The 15325-nt window shown below is 41.6% G+C and overlaps 1 protein-coding gene across 1 annotated transcript in view; it reads right to left on the bottom strand.

Annotated features, from left to right (window-relative positions):
- Window positions 1–10376: 10376 nt before the first annotated feature.
- The window catches only part of ANXA13 (annexin A13), a 69791-nt gene continuing 64842 nt past the window's right edge, over window positions 10377–15325 (bottom strand). The window contains 1 exon segment of the mRNA XM_036741865.1: window positions 10377–10820. Within this exon segment, the coding sequence (XP_036597760.1) occupies window positions 10653–10820 (168 nt within the window). The 3' untranslated portion in view covers window positions 10377–10652.

Raw genomic sequence — 15325 nt, 5'->3', positions numbered from 1 at the left:
CTGAGATGAGAAAGCTGAGTCTCTCGCCCTGCCACACCAGCATGAAAGACAATAGAGCTTCAAGCAATAGATTGGAAATAAGGGGCTACAAATTGTGTACCTGTCTCCGTTCTTCATTTGCTCATTGGTTCATTCCTTCAAAGAAGCTCTCAATGAGTAACTACTACATACCCATCTCTGCACTGGGTGATATGGAGGATACAAAAGAATTCAGAAAGGACAATCCCCTAACTGACCGAATTTCCAATCTAGTCCGGGAGTGAGTCAGGGCTCCGACATTTAATAGCCATGTGACCCTAGAGAAGTCACAAGATCACAGATTTGGGGATGGAAGGGGACCTTAGAGGTCATCAAGTACAATTTACTCATTTTACAGAGGAAGAAATTGAGAGATGAATTGCCTCAGGTTACCAAGGTAGCAGAGGCAGCATTCAAAAGGAGGTTCTCTGACTCCAAATCCAGGATGCTTTCAACAGAACCACGCTGCCTGCTCACTGAATCTTTAGTTTCCTCACTTGAAAAGCCAAGACAATGTCTCAGGTGGCTGATGGAAGCCTGTATTGCTGTCAGCTCAGATACCACTTCTAGTAAGTAACAAAAGCTGGTCTTTCTATGGCATTTTAAGGTTTGCCAAGTACTTTTCATACATTATCTCATTAGGCCAACTGGAATTGTTCTTCAATGATAAATTAAATTATAAATTATGTAAATTATAAAATTTGCATAATTATAAAAATGTAAATATTGCATACATGGGGTGAAAGGTAATCCTCTTGGTTGTGATTATGATCTAGAGTAGGGCTTCTTAAACTTGTGGCTGTTTGGCTGTTGTGTGGCCTGAGGGCATGCACAGTGCAAAGTGTGCAGGCTTTGTGTTCAGAACCAAGGCTGCAGTGAAGTTGTGTGATGTAACACTGTCAAGCACTGCCAGAAACACCTCAGATTCATTACCAATTTGATGTTTAATTAATTTTTGGTCTCTGGGTGTTTGGGAACCTTTCACTGTTGCCAAATTTTTCATGACCCTATATGGGGTCACAACCCACAGTTTAAGAAGTGCTGAAACATAATAGTCACAGGTGGCCTAGTGGAAAGGGCATTCTATTTGGGATCAGAAAGATCTGAATTAAAATCCAGCTTCAGACATATCTTTGCTGTGAGACCCTGGGCAAGTCACAGAGCCTCTGTCTCAATTTCTTCCTCAGTAAAATGGGGATCCTAATCCCACCTTCCTCCCAGGGTTGTTGTCATGATCAAATGAGATAATATGTGTAAAATACTTAATAAATCTCAAAGCACTATGTAAATACTAGCTATCATTATTATTATTAAAAAGACAAATGTCCAAGGTTCTGATCACCGAACATGACATCTCTAAAAACAGGATCACTTCTTTTTGGGGGATGGAGCATTCTCTAATATAGTTGCATTTGGACTCACCCCCAAACCTTTGTTGCACCTAAAATGGTTATGTCACTAGCCTTCAGATACCATCTGACCATCCCTAGTTCCTTTCGATTGGATGCTGGCAGCTCCTCCCATAGTACTTAATGTTCTTATTTACTATCTTTTTTGCTGAGTGACTTGGCCCAGCCGTGGGCCTTAACTCTCACTTTCCCTGTGGTTGCCACATCATCTAGTCTCTTGGTTTATTTCTTCCGCAATACGGTTTCTCCACAGTAACTGAACCTGGCCGATATTATTTACATCGCCTGTGGAGCGGTAGCCTGGTGTCTCCTCAGCTATTCCTTCACCAGCTGACCTGGCTGCTCTCTACCCTCTGCTTTTCTGAAATGAGGGGTTGGTCAATCTTAGCTGAAATAGAATCTTCAGTGTTTAGAATTCTTCTCCCTCCTTCCCCGCCCCCTCCCCCACTTGTTCACTCTTCGTCCCCTTTGATTCTTTCTTGGAACTCATATTTATCTGAAATGTCTCGTGCATCATTCCCGTGCCCTCGCCTTCCCTAGGCAGGCATCCAGTCGAATCATCTTGGGCTGGATATGCAATGTGACCACTGATGACATCGAACATCTGCTCAATCATTTATGCCCCTCTTTCTGAGTGGTCTAATTATAAAACAATCAGGAGAAGCTCAAACCTAGGACACCTGAGCTGACCTGTTCCATCCAGCCTGGTTTCTTGGAGCAAAACGAGGGCACTCAATGCTCTGGGCAGCAGATTTCTTCCTAAGAAGAGTTCCAGGCACACCTTGCTCCAGGAAACCTGACTCACCTCTGTGCCTACTCCCCCATCTTCTTCCTCCAAATAAGCATTTATTAAGCATTTAATGTGACTCGACAACAACAACAATAAAATATGCCAGATGGAGGCAGCTAAGTGGCTCAGTGGGTAGAGCACTGGACCTGGAGTCAGGGAGACCCGAGTTCAAGTCTGGTCCCAGACATTCAGTAGCTATGTGACCCTGGACAAGTCATTTAATTTCTGTTTGCCTTGGAGAAGGAAATGGCAAATCACTCCAGTATTCTTGTCAAGAAAACCCCTATGGACAGTATTGGTGTGCTGTGGTCCATGGGGTTATGAAGAGTCAGACATGACCAACAACAACATTGTGCCAATTACAAATATTTCATCTGATCCTCACGTGCTTCTTTACAAACATTGTCTAATTTGATTCTTTGTGCCATGCGTGATTTCTGTAGGAAATATTGGAATTGTGGAAGCCGTGGATGTTTCTGCCTAGTGCCTTGCTGCCATACTCGAATGTGTGAAGGATCCTTGGTTTTGTCCATTTGGAGGACTCCCTCCACCGATTCAGACTGAAACCCTTCTACGACTTAGTAAGAGAAGAGAAAGGGAGCAAGCGTTTATTAAATAGCTGCTACGTGCTGGGCTCTCGTTTGATCCTTACAAAGTGCTATTATCATCCCCCATTGTACAGCTAAGAAAACTGAGGCAGAGGTTAAATGACTGGACCAACATCGCAAAGCTAGGAAGTGTCTGAGCCAGGATTTGAATTTTGGTCTTTCTGACTCCAGGCTCAGTGCTCTATCTACTCTGCCTGGCTGTGGATTTAGCTGCCTTTAACTCCATAGAACTTATTTATAAACTTATTTTATAAACTTTATTTATAAACTTGTAAACATGCAGAGGTCAAGTTACTTGTCTGGAATCATAGCTTAAAGAGGTAGGATTTGAACCCAGATCTTCTGGACCTTAAGCCAAGCACCCTATTCACCATCCTGCTTTGCACATGGATTGTTGCCATTTTTTTTTGGTTCTCGTTCAGTTGTTTTTCAGTTGTGTCTGACTCTTTATGAGGTTTTCTTCACAAAGATCCTGGAGTGGTTGGCCATTTCCTTCTCCAGATCATTTTACAGATGAGGAAACTGAGGCAAACAGGGTTAAGTGACTTGCCCAGGGTCATACAGATAGTAAGTATCTGAGGCCAGATTTGAACTCATGAAAACGAGTCTTCCTGATTGCAAGCCCAGTGTGCTATCCATTGGGCAACCTAGCTGCCCATTGTCGCCATAGCAGAAATATTAAATTCTCCGACCTCCACCTTTTCTTAAGAAATGTCTATAGATCTCCTTATGGGTAATCCATCTGCTTAACTCACAGTAACCCCCCCAAAAGAGAGATCAGCCTGGTCATTTCCCATTTCATAGATGAGCACAGAGAAAATAAGACAACAGAAGGACCTAGCTGCCAAATTCATCAACTAGGAAAAAGTCTATCCGACCAGTAATAATCTGTGTGATGTGTTACTGACAGCTAAAAGAATTCCAGGAAAATAACACGGATGCATATACTATAAGCTTTTTGGGCAAAGGGGCCATTCACTTGGGTCTTTGTCTCCCCATTACTAGTATAGATTATGATCTTAATAAATGCTTATTGATTATGAAACGTCCAGTGGAAAACTTTTGATTTTGTGACTCTAGAAGCTTTAAAGGCCTGGTTCTGGTTTGAATTAGATGGATAGACAACATGATGTGGTGAGTGGAGCACTGATTACGGGGTCAAAAGCTCTGGTTCGCCTCTCGGATCCTCAGTTTTTCCATCTGTTAAATGGGGTAATAGTACTTGTGCGCCATCCCTCAAGCTAGATGGATGTTAAAATTCTTTTTCGACATAAAGTATTAAGTGAATGGAGTTGGGGGCTATCTAAATGTAGACCGTTACTCACGTTTAGAAAAAAAAACACCTTTTGTCTCCTTTCTCAGTTCAGTAAAAAGCGAGTAATCATTTTTGGCTCAGAATTTAATTGATTATTGTTCTCATCTTTTGAGAAGGGCAGCTAGGTGGCACAATCGATATAGGGCTGGGCCTAGAGTCAGGAATGCCCGAGTTCAAATCCAGCCTCAGATACAGACTAGCTGCGTGACCTTAGGTAAGTTACTTAACCTTTACCTCAGTTTCCACATCTGTAAAACAGGGATAATAATAGCACCTACCTCCCAGGGCTGCTGACTCCAGGTCTAGTGCTCTATCCACTGCGCCACCTGCCCCATTCCCTTCTCTTCCCCCTTCTAAGGGGCAGAGATAAGGAGGGACAGGGAGGACTCTCTCTGTAATGTCCTGTTTGGCTGAGTACATCGAGGAGAATAAGGTGTATAATAAACCAGGTTGTGAGGGAAGATATGACACAATGACCTGGTTGTCACTCTGCCAGCATCCTGATTTAGGCACCCTTCTGGGATTGCGGCTGTGTGTAAACAAACAATTCTTTCTTATTTCTATATTGGAAAAAAATAAAGTAAGCCTCTCCTTCCAGCCTGGATTTTTGACATAGGCAGAGCAGGAAAAACACTTCATTCAGGGCCTTATTTTCTAGTTTGAAACCTTCCATTGATGAGATAGATAAACTTCCATATGCATGTTGCCTCAATTTCTCCAGCTACCCATTAAGCTTTATCAGACTTTCTCTTTTTCTCCCTTCCCAGGTGATCTGAGGATTTGCTGAAAGCCCTTTGAGATCCTTGAAAGCCAGATACCCTAAGAACAAAAGGAATGATAGAAACTGGTTCAGCCACACCTGTTGGCACAGGTGACTATCACCAACCAGGAGAATCATCTTCAATAGACAAATGATGCCACAATACCACCCATGTGTAGACCGGCAGTCACCTGAGAACCAGTGCGAATCTGCCAGGTGTCCAGTCCAGGAGAGGCCAGTCCCCTGCTCTGGTACTGGCACAGAAATGGAGTCAATGGTGCATTGGCATGGTCAACTTTCTCATGTTTGGATTGGCTAGTTTTTCCTGGCCCCCCCTCCACCTTTGAGCTTTCTTCTCACTGCTTGCTATCGAGGAGTCCTGTTTTTGAGATGTTGACATCTCTCGAGTCTGGCCTGTCTCTATCCCTCTGACCTGATGACTGCTAGCATATTCTTCTGGCCTGCCTGACTGATCCTCCAAGGAGAGTCAGCGACATGAAGGCTCCAACTGGAGATCTCATCATCTTGAACCTAGGAGTCACGCAAATCTGGAAACATCTTCCTTGCTGGCTCTGAGGGATGAATACCATTTCTGGTTTTCAGGCGCCCTTGTTAATGTGCCTTATCTGTTTCAAAGCAGGAGGTTGGCTGGGGGTTCACTTGAGAAATTTTTATTGGCTATAAACTGGTTTGGGACATAGTTTGTTCTGCTGTATGTAGGAGTGTTTTATATTAGACTCTCCTTTAGAGAGGCCATTAGATCTTTAACTCAAGCTCTGTACTCCTGGGCTAGCCAACTGAATTTATAAAATTCTCTTTGGGCTGTGGAAGGTTGAATTTCCCCCAGGGCTGCCATGTTCCTGGGGCTTTGACATTTAGCTCCAGAGGGATGTTTGTCTGAAGACAACTAGCAATTCTTTCCCCAGTTTGTTTCCTCGCTTTTGCCTCCATCCTTCTCCTCACTTGATCAGGAACAGTCTTCTTTTCTATTAGTAAGACTTGTTTATAGGGTATATGATATATTTTCCTTTTTCTCTGTTATCTCTTTTTATAACCTGCATTTTCCAAAACACTTTCAAAAAATCTTCTGGGGATAGATATACAAACTATGATTATACAGTAATGTGACCAAGCTCGTCACCAAAGAGAGATGTAGGAAGATACCTACCCACCCTGCTAAAGTGGGGGTCCATAGGCACGTAATATTGCATATAATGTCAGACTTTTTCAATAGTTTCATTGGTTAATCTTGAATCCTTCCCTTCCCTTTCCTTTCCCTTCCTTTCCCTTCCCTTCTCTTCCCTTCCCTTCCCTTCCCTTCCCTTCCCTTCCCTTCCCTTCCCTTCCCTTCCCTTCCCTTGGCTCACCAAATGCCCAAGCTCCCAGAAATGGCCCTTGATTGATCAGTTTCCTATTACATATATTATACTAGATGACTCTCTGAATAAGGGGAAGGTTACAATGAGAATTATAGGTGAGGTTAAAACAAGAGAAATCAATAACAATTTATTTAAATAATAAATTTAACATTCTGCAAACTACCCAAGAAAACAATCACATGATGATCGTCACACTTTGTCTCTCTCTGTGTTGTGCCTTGTCTTTATTTAGTGTTTATTTTGAATATGTATTCAAATGTATTTATATAACTGAAGGAATGGTCACTGAGGCCAGCCCTTATGAGTATATACAAAGTGCCACTGATGTAATTCTCCACATAGAAGAGGCTGGGAAGCCTGCTTCTGGGAGAGCTGTGACAATGTGTAATGGAAATGCTTTGAAGAGACTTTGGAGCAACATTTTTGTAACTGAATAGGGTCTGCTAATCTTGTAGTGAGGAAGAGGCTTTAGGATTGTTGGAGGTGCTTTCCAAAGGCAGAAGTCAAGTAAAGCATTCGTCTGTCTCTGTCTCTGTTTTCCTGTCTCTGTCTCTCTCACTCTGACCCCTTGTCTTCATTTAACTTCTTCCTAGATGGTAGCAACGAGTGAGAGACAGTGATGTAAGAGGAGCAGTCTTAGTCTCTCTCACCCAAGGCCAACATGTGGCCCTGTGAAAATGGGCCTTGGTTCTTTACCCCTGTGTTTGTTCATTTTAGATGGAGGAAGTTGGTTCTGAAAGTTCTGAAAAGTCAGGAGAGCAAGCTATTGGGGAGTTCTTGACACTGGGAGTTGAACACAGAATTCATTCCTAGAGGACAGACCTTCTAGTCCCAGCCTAAATGTTGCTGAGATGAGTACTCTTTTGGCAGCGATGCCACATTTGTATGTGAACTTGGTGGAACCAATGCTATGGAGCAACTTTTTGGGTCTGAGCCCACTCTCCCTGGAGGTGGTATAAGAGAGCAGTCCATATCCCTTCCCCCATCCCAATTGGGGGTGAATGGGTTATACTTCTGTTCTTATTCTATTTTCTCAGTACATATCTCTTTGTAAAAGCTAATTGACGTTAATTGGTTAAATGATCCTGAGTCACTACTTACTGAAAAGTATAAATAATATAAGGGAGATGTTATAATTGGTGATTGATATTGCGGGAGAACACACACTGGAATGGGCGCTCAGGCTAATAGCATGAGAAATACACCTCAAGGATGTAGCCAGCCTCACTCTGGGGACCCAATGTTTCAGGCCAAGGGGTAGTTGGGATATGGATGCCCATAACTGTAAAAGCTACAACGGAATCACAGAGTTTGAGAGTTGAAAGTCCCTGGGGTTCAGTGTTCTCATTTACAGAATGAGGGAATGATTCAGATAAGCAGTTAGGTCTTCTCCAGCTATTGATTTTATAATCTATGAACTCTGAATAACAATAAAAAAGGTCAAAGCTCTTTCACTTTCAGGGAGGAGGCCCTGTGGTGAGATGAGGATTCAGGGCTAAGCAATCGGAGGTAAACAAGAACAACTCTAGGGAGAAGAGGGAAAGATCAATGAAAATCTTAAGCTGAGATACATACACACATGTATGTATATGTACATATATACATACGTGCGTGGATAATGACGATGATGAAGGTGAATATTATTCTGAGACAGCTAAGGGAGTGCATTCATTCTAGGCATGAGAAATAACATAAGTAAACACAGAGAGGCAGTGAATGGAAAATGAACTTCAGGGGAAAATCAACCCTCTAGCCTGGAAGGAACATAGAATGCGGGAGAAGGAATAATGTGAATTAATACTGCAAAGGTAGTTTTGAGATAGGTCATGGAGAGCCTTAAACACCAGTATGTATACACACACACATATACATACACACACACACACATATATATATATATATGCATACATACACACACACATATGTGTGTGTATATAAACTTAGAGGCAATAGGGAGCCACAGAAGGTTTTCGGGCAAGGGAGTGGCATTAGTCAGTCATCAGGTATATATAGGTTTTTACTATGTGTCAGACAGGCACAAGTACAAAGAATGAAATAAACCCTACAGAGCTATGTCTTAGAATATTTTGGCAGCTGTGGGAAAGATTAATCAGAGAAGGAAGAGCAATCAGAGAGACCAATTAGGATGGTACATTAGCAGGTGTTGCAGGCTATTATTGACCATTGTTCGATGCTCTTGTGTTTGCATTTCACAAGCATGTTTGAATTTTATGAGTCTTATATCTTACCTCCAAGATGAGTCGAGTTCTTTGTAAATATCTGTGACAGGAAAGCAGAATACTTGACTTAAGCAAACTAACATTAGGAGTCTTTGAGAGGGAATTTTGGAGCAATTGGAGATTGAGGCAGTTATGTCCTGGGCTTGGAGCCAGGAAAAATCTGGCTCTGGCTCTTTCATTTACTGGCTGTGTGACTGTGAGCAAGTCACTTCTCTGGACCTCATTTATAAAATGAGAATGTTTACACCCCCACCATTGTATAAATGAGTTGTTATTATGAACTATTAAGTTTAAATGACAGTACGTATATGTGTGTATTTACATAGAGGAAGAGAGTTAGGGCAGCTAGGTGACACAGGGGATAAAGTACTCGCTGGACTTGGAATCAGAAAGACCTGAGTTCAAATTCTACCTCGGATACTTAGGAGCTATATGGACCTGGGCATTTCCCTCAGCCTCAGTTTCCTCATCTGTGAAATGGAAGTTATAACAGTTCCTATCGCACAGGGCTGTTGTGAGTGAGGATCGAATGAGTTACCATATATAAGGTGCTTGACAAACCGTAACATGCTACATAAATCCTAGCTATTATTATGGTAGCTGGAGAAGCCGCTCTTGGAGCCAGGAGACCTAGGTTTGAGTCTTGTGCCTCACAGAAACTTGCTCTGTGACGTGGGCAGGTCACTTAGCTTCTCAGTGCTCTAGATCACTCTTGCAGACTCACAGTTGCTGAGGATGTCGTAATCTGCATTGGTAGAGGGAGTTTACTCATCAGGAAGTTCCCTGAATCGATGAAACCCATAGGTCCAGTGCCTAGCCCCATAGAGATGAGAGGCAGCAAGACACAACCAATAGAAAATTGGCTTCCATGTCGGGAACACCTGGGTTAAAGTTGAGCCTTTGACTCGTACTGGCTGTGCGACCCTAAGCAAGTTACAGAATCACTCAGGTGACTTCAAGGTTCAAAGAAAATGCAATCTGTATTGGTGGAGGGAATTCCTCACTGGAAGCTGCCTGTATCCACTAAATTACAGGTCTGGTCCAATACACACACACACACACACACACACACACAATACATATGTATACGTATGTGTATGTCTATATGTCTATGCACATACTATATATATATATATACATATATATACATACACATACATACACACAGTGTGTGTTTATGTGTATATGCACATACGGACCCCCCCCAACACATGCACATACAAATATGGTTACATATGGATCCACATACGTGTATATATGTACACACATTTATGTGTATATGTACATAATATACACACATACATATTGTAGGACCGTAAGAGTCATTTACTCCATACCCTTTGTATCACAGAGAAGATAACTTGACTGAGGTGGCAGATCTCATGTCCACAGAGGCTGGGCATGGTGCCCACACTGTGTATGTAGCTGATTGAATTAGTCCGTATAAGTATGTATGAGGACTAGTGGAGTGAAGTGGATAGAGGGCTTGCCTTGGTTTGAATGGACATGAGTTCAAGTCTTGCCTCTGACACACACTAGTTATGTGACCATAGGCAAATCACTCCCTGGTGTCCTAGGTGAATCTCTTAAGATAGTTAAGTTAGAAGGGAGTTGCTGACTTGCCTCAGTTGAGAGTTTTTGCAGTTTCTTGTGTCAATGAAATTACAAGTCCAGGACCCTCCCACCTCCCCCCACCAATAAAAGAAGAGTATAAACAGAAAGGAAATGAATGAATCTGCTTATTGTTAAATCCTGTTGTAGACATTAATCATTTGATCCAGCCAGAATCCCACTAACACACAAATGCCTTTGTGAATGTATATACATTTATATTACAAACACATAGCTTCTCATTAGCTTCTGCTGTTGTACTCTGTAAACATTCTGTAAGGAGGAAAAAAAGAGAGAGAAGGAAAAGCACAGAGACCATTTATGCCGCTACATTTCAGCATGGGATTACACAAGCCCACTAAGAACTAAGCCTGTTAGCTGGGCTGTGGCAAACAGGGGCTGGAAAATAAATTCATGCGCTCAATGGCCTCTCCTGCCTGTCTCGTATTTTTCATCAGGATTTGGAAAAGTGCCCATGATAAGGGTAGTTCTTCCCTCTGTCCTTGCTGCTTCAGGCTAGGCTCAGTGTAGGAGAGCCAATAGCAGCTTCCTGAAGTCCCCAGATGTGTCAGACCGAATGGTGTCTGCGAGAGATTTTTGGTACTTCTCTTGGAACCTTTCTTTCACTCCCTGGAGATCGACCTGTTAGGAGAGAAGACAGGTGAAGTGCTTGTCTGGCTCTTGGCAGGGCTGGAAGGAATCAGCTACCCCTTGGCTCCAGACACAGCCTTTAGTCAGAAGCTCTTTCAGCTTAAACATGATCTCTTGTCTTGAGACTCAGAAACCAGGGTTTTGAGTTACTATCTTTTTCACTTCCTGCCCAGGTTTAGAGAAACACACACACACACACACACACACACACACACACACACACACACACACACACAGAGGGAGAGAGAGAGACACACACAGACAGACAGAGATAGAAACAGAGAGAAAAAGAGACAGAGAGAAAGACAGACAGACAGAGAGGGAGGGAGGGGGACACAGAGAGAGAGAGACAGACAGAGACAGAGAGAGAGAAAGAGACAGAAAGAGACAAAGACAGAGAAAGACACACAGAGAGAGACAGAAAGACAGACAGAGAGAGACAGGGAGGGACACACACACACACACGGACCGGGGGTGGAGGGGAAGAGAATATTTTGGTTCCCAGGGCCAGCAACATGAAACTGCCATCAAATCAAGTTCTTAAGATAAATTCACCTGTGAAAATTGAAGCAAAATAGTTGAATATTGATTTTCCATTATCCTATTCCATTGGAGTTCCTGGCTATTGCCTGATTTTTCCTTTTGTTCCCAATATTACTTAAAGAAGTTCTTTTTATGGTTGTTAGTATTTATTGTGAGCCTCAACTGGACCTTACCCTCCCTGACATCTCTCAGGACTTTGCCACACTTTTGTACTCATCTTCATTTACTTGCTCTGTCTTTTATCTCTTGTACCAATGAAGACTGGCACCCGTTTGGCCACTTAGAGTCTTAGAGAATTGCTGAGAAGTCTGAGAGGCTAAAACACTTGGCCAAAGTCACAGAACCAGGATGAATCAAGAAGTGAGAGTTGAATCCAGGTCTTCCTGACTTTAAAGATAGCCCTAAGTCCACTAAGAAATGCTTTTATTTATATAAGTTATATAAAAACTAGAGTTAGTCAATGACTTGTTCAAGCACACTGGATTCTTTAGCTATCTTACCTAGCTTCTTTCTTTTTCATCAGAATTAATTAGTACTGTGACCAGAATTTTATTCTTGAGAACCCCTTCTTCCTGAACCCATTTTCTTTCTAGGGTCTCAATCCACGGGATCCTATTCATCACTTTTATAAACTCCTCACAATAAATTATCTTAAAGGTTAGGACACCAGTCTGATTCTAATCCAAAATTTCCCTTCTTATCCATACCAACTCCTCAATGACATGATGATTGCCTCTTTAGTTTCCCTTGATCTTGACTTTACCAACTGATTTCCTCCTTAGTGGTCAGAATTGGGCTCAGAATGATAGAAGTTCATGTTATTCTTTCTAAATTTAAAAAGATCATTAGAAAGACAGGTCAAGAATTGATTATCTGTTGTGCTTTTGCAGAATGAAATCCTGGAGAGTTGAGGTCCTCCATCCATACTCAGATCTTGCCTCTGGCAGCTTTGTGCTCAGCATCCAATGCCTCTAGCTGATCTGGTGGTCTATAGCAGTGTTTTAAAAACTTTTTAGTCACAGGACTTCTTGAGATTCTTAAAAACTATTGAGGACCCCACAAAGATTTCTTAGTTATATGGGTTGTATCTGTTCATGTTTACTTAATTAAAAATGAAAAAGTCAGTGCTATTATGAAAGTATTTTTGACCTCACAGACTCCTTGAGATGGTTTCAGGGATCCAGAGAAGTCCTTGGATCACACTTTGATAACCACTGGCCAATGGTATACTCCTATCACTATATTTCCTCTGGTTTTCCCTCCTGTGATCCTTACGGAAATGCTCTGATCATGCCCCATCACTCCAGTTTGTTGACTGACAATATTCCTGGGCTTCTCTTTCTATCTGATCACACCTGGGAGGGATCTTAAAGATCTCTATCATTTTATTTTATTTATTATTTGAAGCCCAGAGAGGTAGAATATTGCCCCAATATCACATGGGTACTAGGCAGTATGGTCAATATTGTCCTTCCAGGGCACTCTGCTACCCCAACCCCACTGGAATAAGGTATAACCCTCCATTGCTATTTATAAGTTGCACCCCATTGAATGTCAGTGATACTTAGGAAAGGAGTTAAATGAATGGCTATTTGTCTCTGGGAAGTCTAGTCCCTGACAGGAGGAAAGGGAGAGATGCAAGGAGAAAGAAGAGAAGAAGAGGGAGGGAAAGAAAAAGAATGAAAAAGAGAAGAAAAGAAAAAAGGGAGACAGAGAAAGAGAGGGGGAAATGATAAAGGAGGGGGAGCAGAGGGAAGGATCATTCCAAGAATAGAAGTAAAAAAGAAATAACTTTCTATTTGCTAATTTCTATTTAAATCTGGCACCAGATGTTTTATATTATTTGTCAAAAGACTGTGGATCAAAATTACTCCCTTCTTCTGACAGATTTTTGAGAGACAATTTATGTGGGTCTCAAGTGTTCCTTTTTTATCCCCTTTTGCATCCCCTACAAGATTTCTTCCATTGCAGATAAGAATGAAATGCTGCCCTTAATACGAATCTTTTGTCTGCAGACCTTAAAAAACTTTCCCAAAGAGCAGGCAACTAATCCACCTGTCCTAGCAAGGTTATTCCTGCCCTGTTTCAGGATGGGAAAGGCCTGAAGAAGCTATCCCAAAGTGTGTCCTCCAGCAGGGCTCTTCAGACTTTGAAGGCAAACTTTGTTTTGAACAAAACTCTGGCAGAAGACTTGCAGTCAAATCTTTTAAAATTATCTCTTTTCATTTTGTCCTTATGGCTGCTCAGTTGTTGAGTGGTGTCTAATTTTTCCAGAACCCATGGACCATAGCACACCAGGCGCTTCTATCTCCCACTTTTAAAATTTTATTATTTTTATCTTTTTTCTTTTAATTATTTATTTATCTTAATGACTTCCACTAAAGATACCACATAGCATAGAGTTGATTAAGAAGAGCATCTTGTGCTCTCAGATCTAACTTATTTTGCTTCTAATAACATTATCCAGCATTTGAGGCAATAGCCTACCTTGTAAGACGTGCCATTCCAATGTCTATTATCCCTTTTACTTATAGAGGATTAATTTCATTTTCACTTTAAAAAATCAAATTTTGTTTGAAAATTCTCTTGTTTGTAATTTTGCTAGAACAATCTAAGAATTGGGTACTGTATCATACTCAGGACTAATTGAAGTAAACTTGTCATCACTGTTGTATTTCTTCTGCATTTGGGTGCTTGGGGGAGGTTCAAAGATATTTATTTCATTATTAGAGTCTTAGTTATTCAAATTTTGCTCTCTACTCTTTTCAAATTTTCCTGTTTTACCCAATTATGCATAATGGATCTTAGGGACACCTTGGTGTAGTGGAGAGAACATAAGGCTTAGAGTCTGGAAGACCTGAGTTCAAATGGGGCTGTGTGACTCTGTATAAGTCACTTAACATGTGTGCCTCTTTAGAACTTAATGTTCAAAGTTATAGCTGCATTTATGGCAGGAAGCCTCACACCTGGAATTCCTGAAGATGGGGAAATTATAGCTCCTTTGGCAATTAGCATATGCATAATGGACATTAGTACAAAAATATCTGTGGAAAAAACAAACTAATATAAATGGACAGCTGTTATTTTGTATGCTCTCTGCCAAGGCAGAATGACATTCAAGTCCTTATACATATTGTTAGGTTCATTATTTTAAATTAATAAACAAATTTTCATTCACATTAATGATATTTACCAACCTCCAGTGGTTCTCCATATTGGCTGAACACATAGACTGTGTATAAATTTAAAAAGACAGCAAATTATCAGAGAATGACAGAATTTTAGAGTTGGAAGGCATCTTGGTAGCCATCTGGTGCAACCCATACCTGTCCCCGACAAATGACCATCTAGCCTTTGTTTGAAGACCCTGCAAGATGGGAACCTACTCCTCCCTAAGGTACCCATTCCAATTGGGACAGTTCCAATTGTTTGGATGGAGATGGGCTAGCAGCCATGGGCTTGTTTATCATAACAACTCTTTTCTTTGCCTTCCACCCACTTCCACTGCTTTGTGGAGCTAAAAAGCACCATGTAAGAAATATTGTCCTAGGGCATAGGTTATGAAGGACTCCTGGTCTTAAGCTCCTAAGGCTGACTGTCCTTTCCATATCTACTTTCTTCTGCCCACCAGTATTTCTGCAGAAGACCACAGTAGAGGCTGCAGGGTCTGAGAAGCAGAAAGAGATTAAGGCTGAGAGGCAGGTGACACAGAGCTGCAGTCATGCTGTGACACCCTTCCTGGGTTTCTATTTGACCTTCCTCATAATGAAAACAAGGACACCTGTACTTTTGTCACCACCCACAGGAACAACAAGACACCTGTACTGTACTATGACTTGAGCTCTCTTTAACTCTCTGCCACAAAAATAGAAGCAATGCTTAGGATATTTTTGTTTTTTTATATAAAGGGGAGAGAGAGAGAGAAAGAGAGAGAGAGAGAAACACACACAGAGACACAGAGAGAGAGAGCGAGAGAGAGAGACAGAGACAGAGAGACAGAG

Source organism: Trichosurus vulpecula, chromosome 1 (assembly GCF_011100635.1).
Source record: "Trichosurus vulpecula isolate mTriVul1 chromosome 1, mTriVul1.pri, whole genome shotgun sequence".
Taxonomy (NCBI): domain Eukaryota; kingdom Metazoa; phylum Chordata; class Mammalia; order Diprotodontia; family Phalangeridae; genus Trichosurus; species Trichosurus vulpecula.
This window is presented reverse-complemented; position numbering and strand designations above follow the sequence as displayed.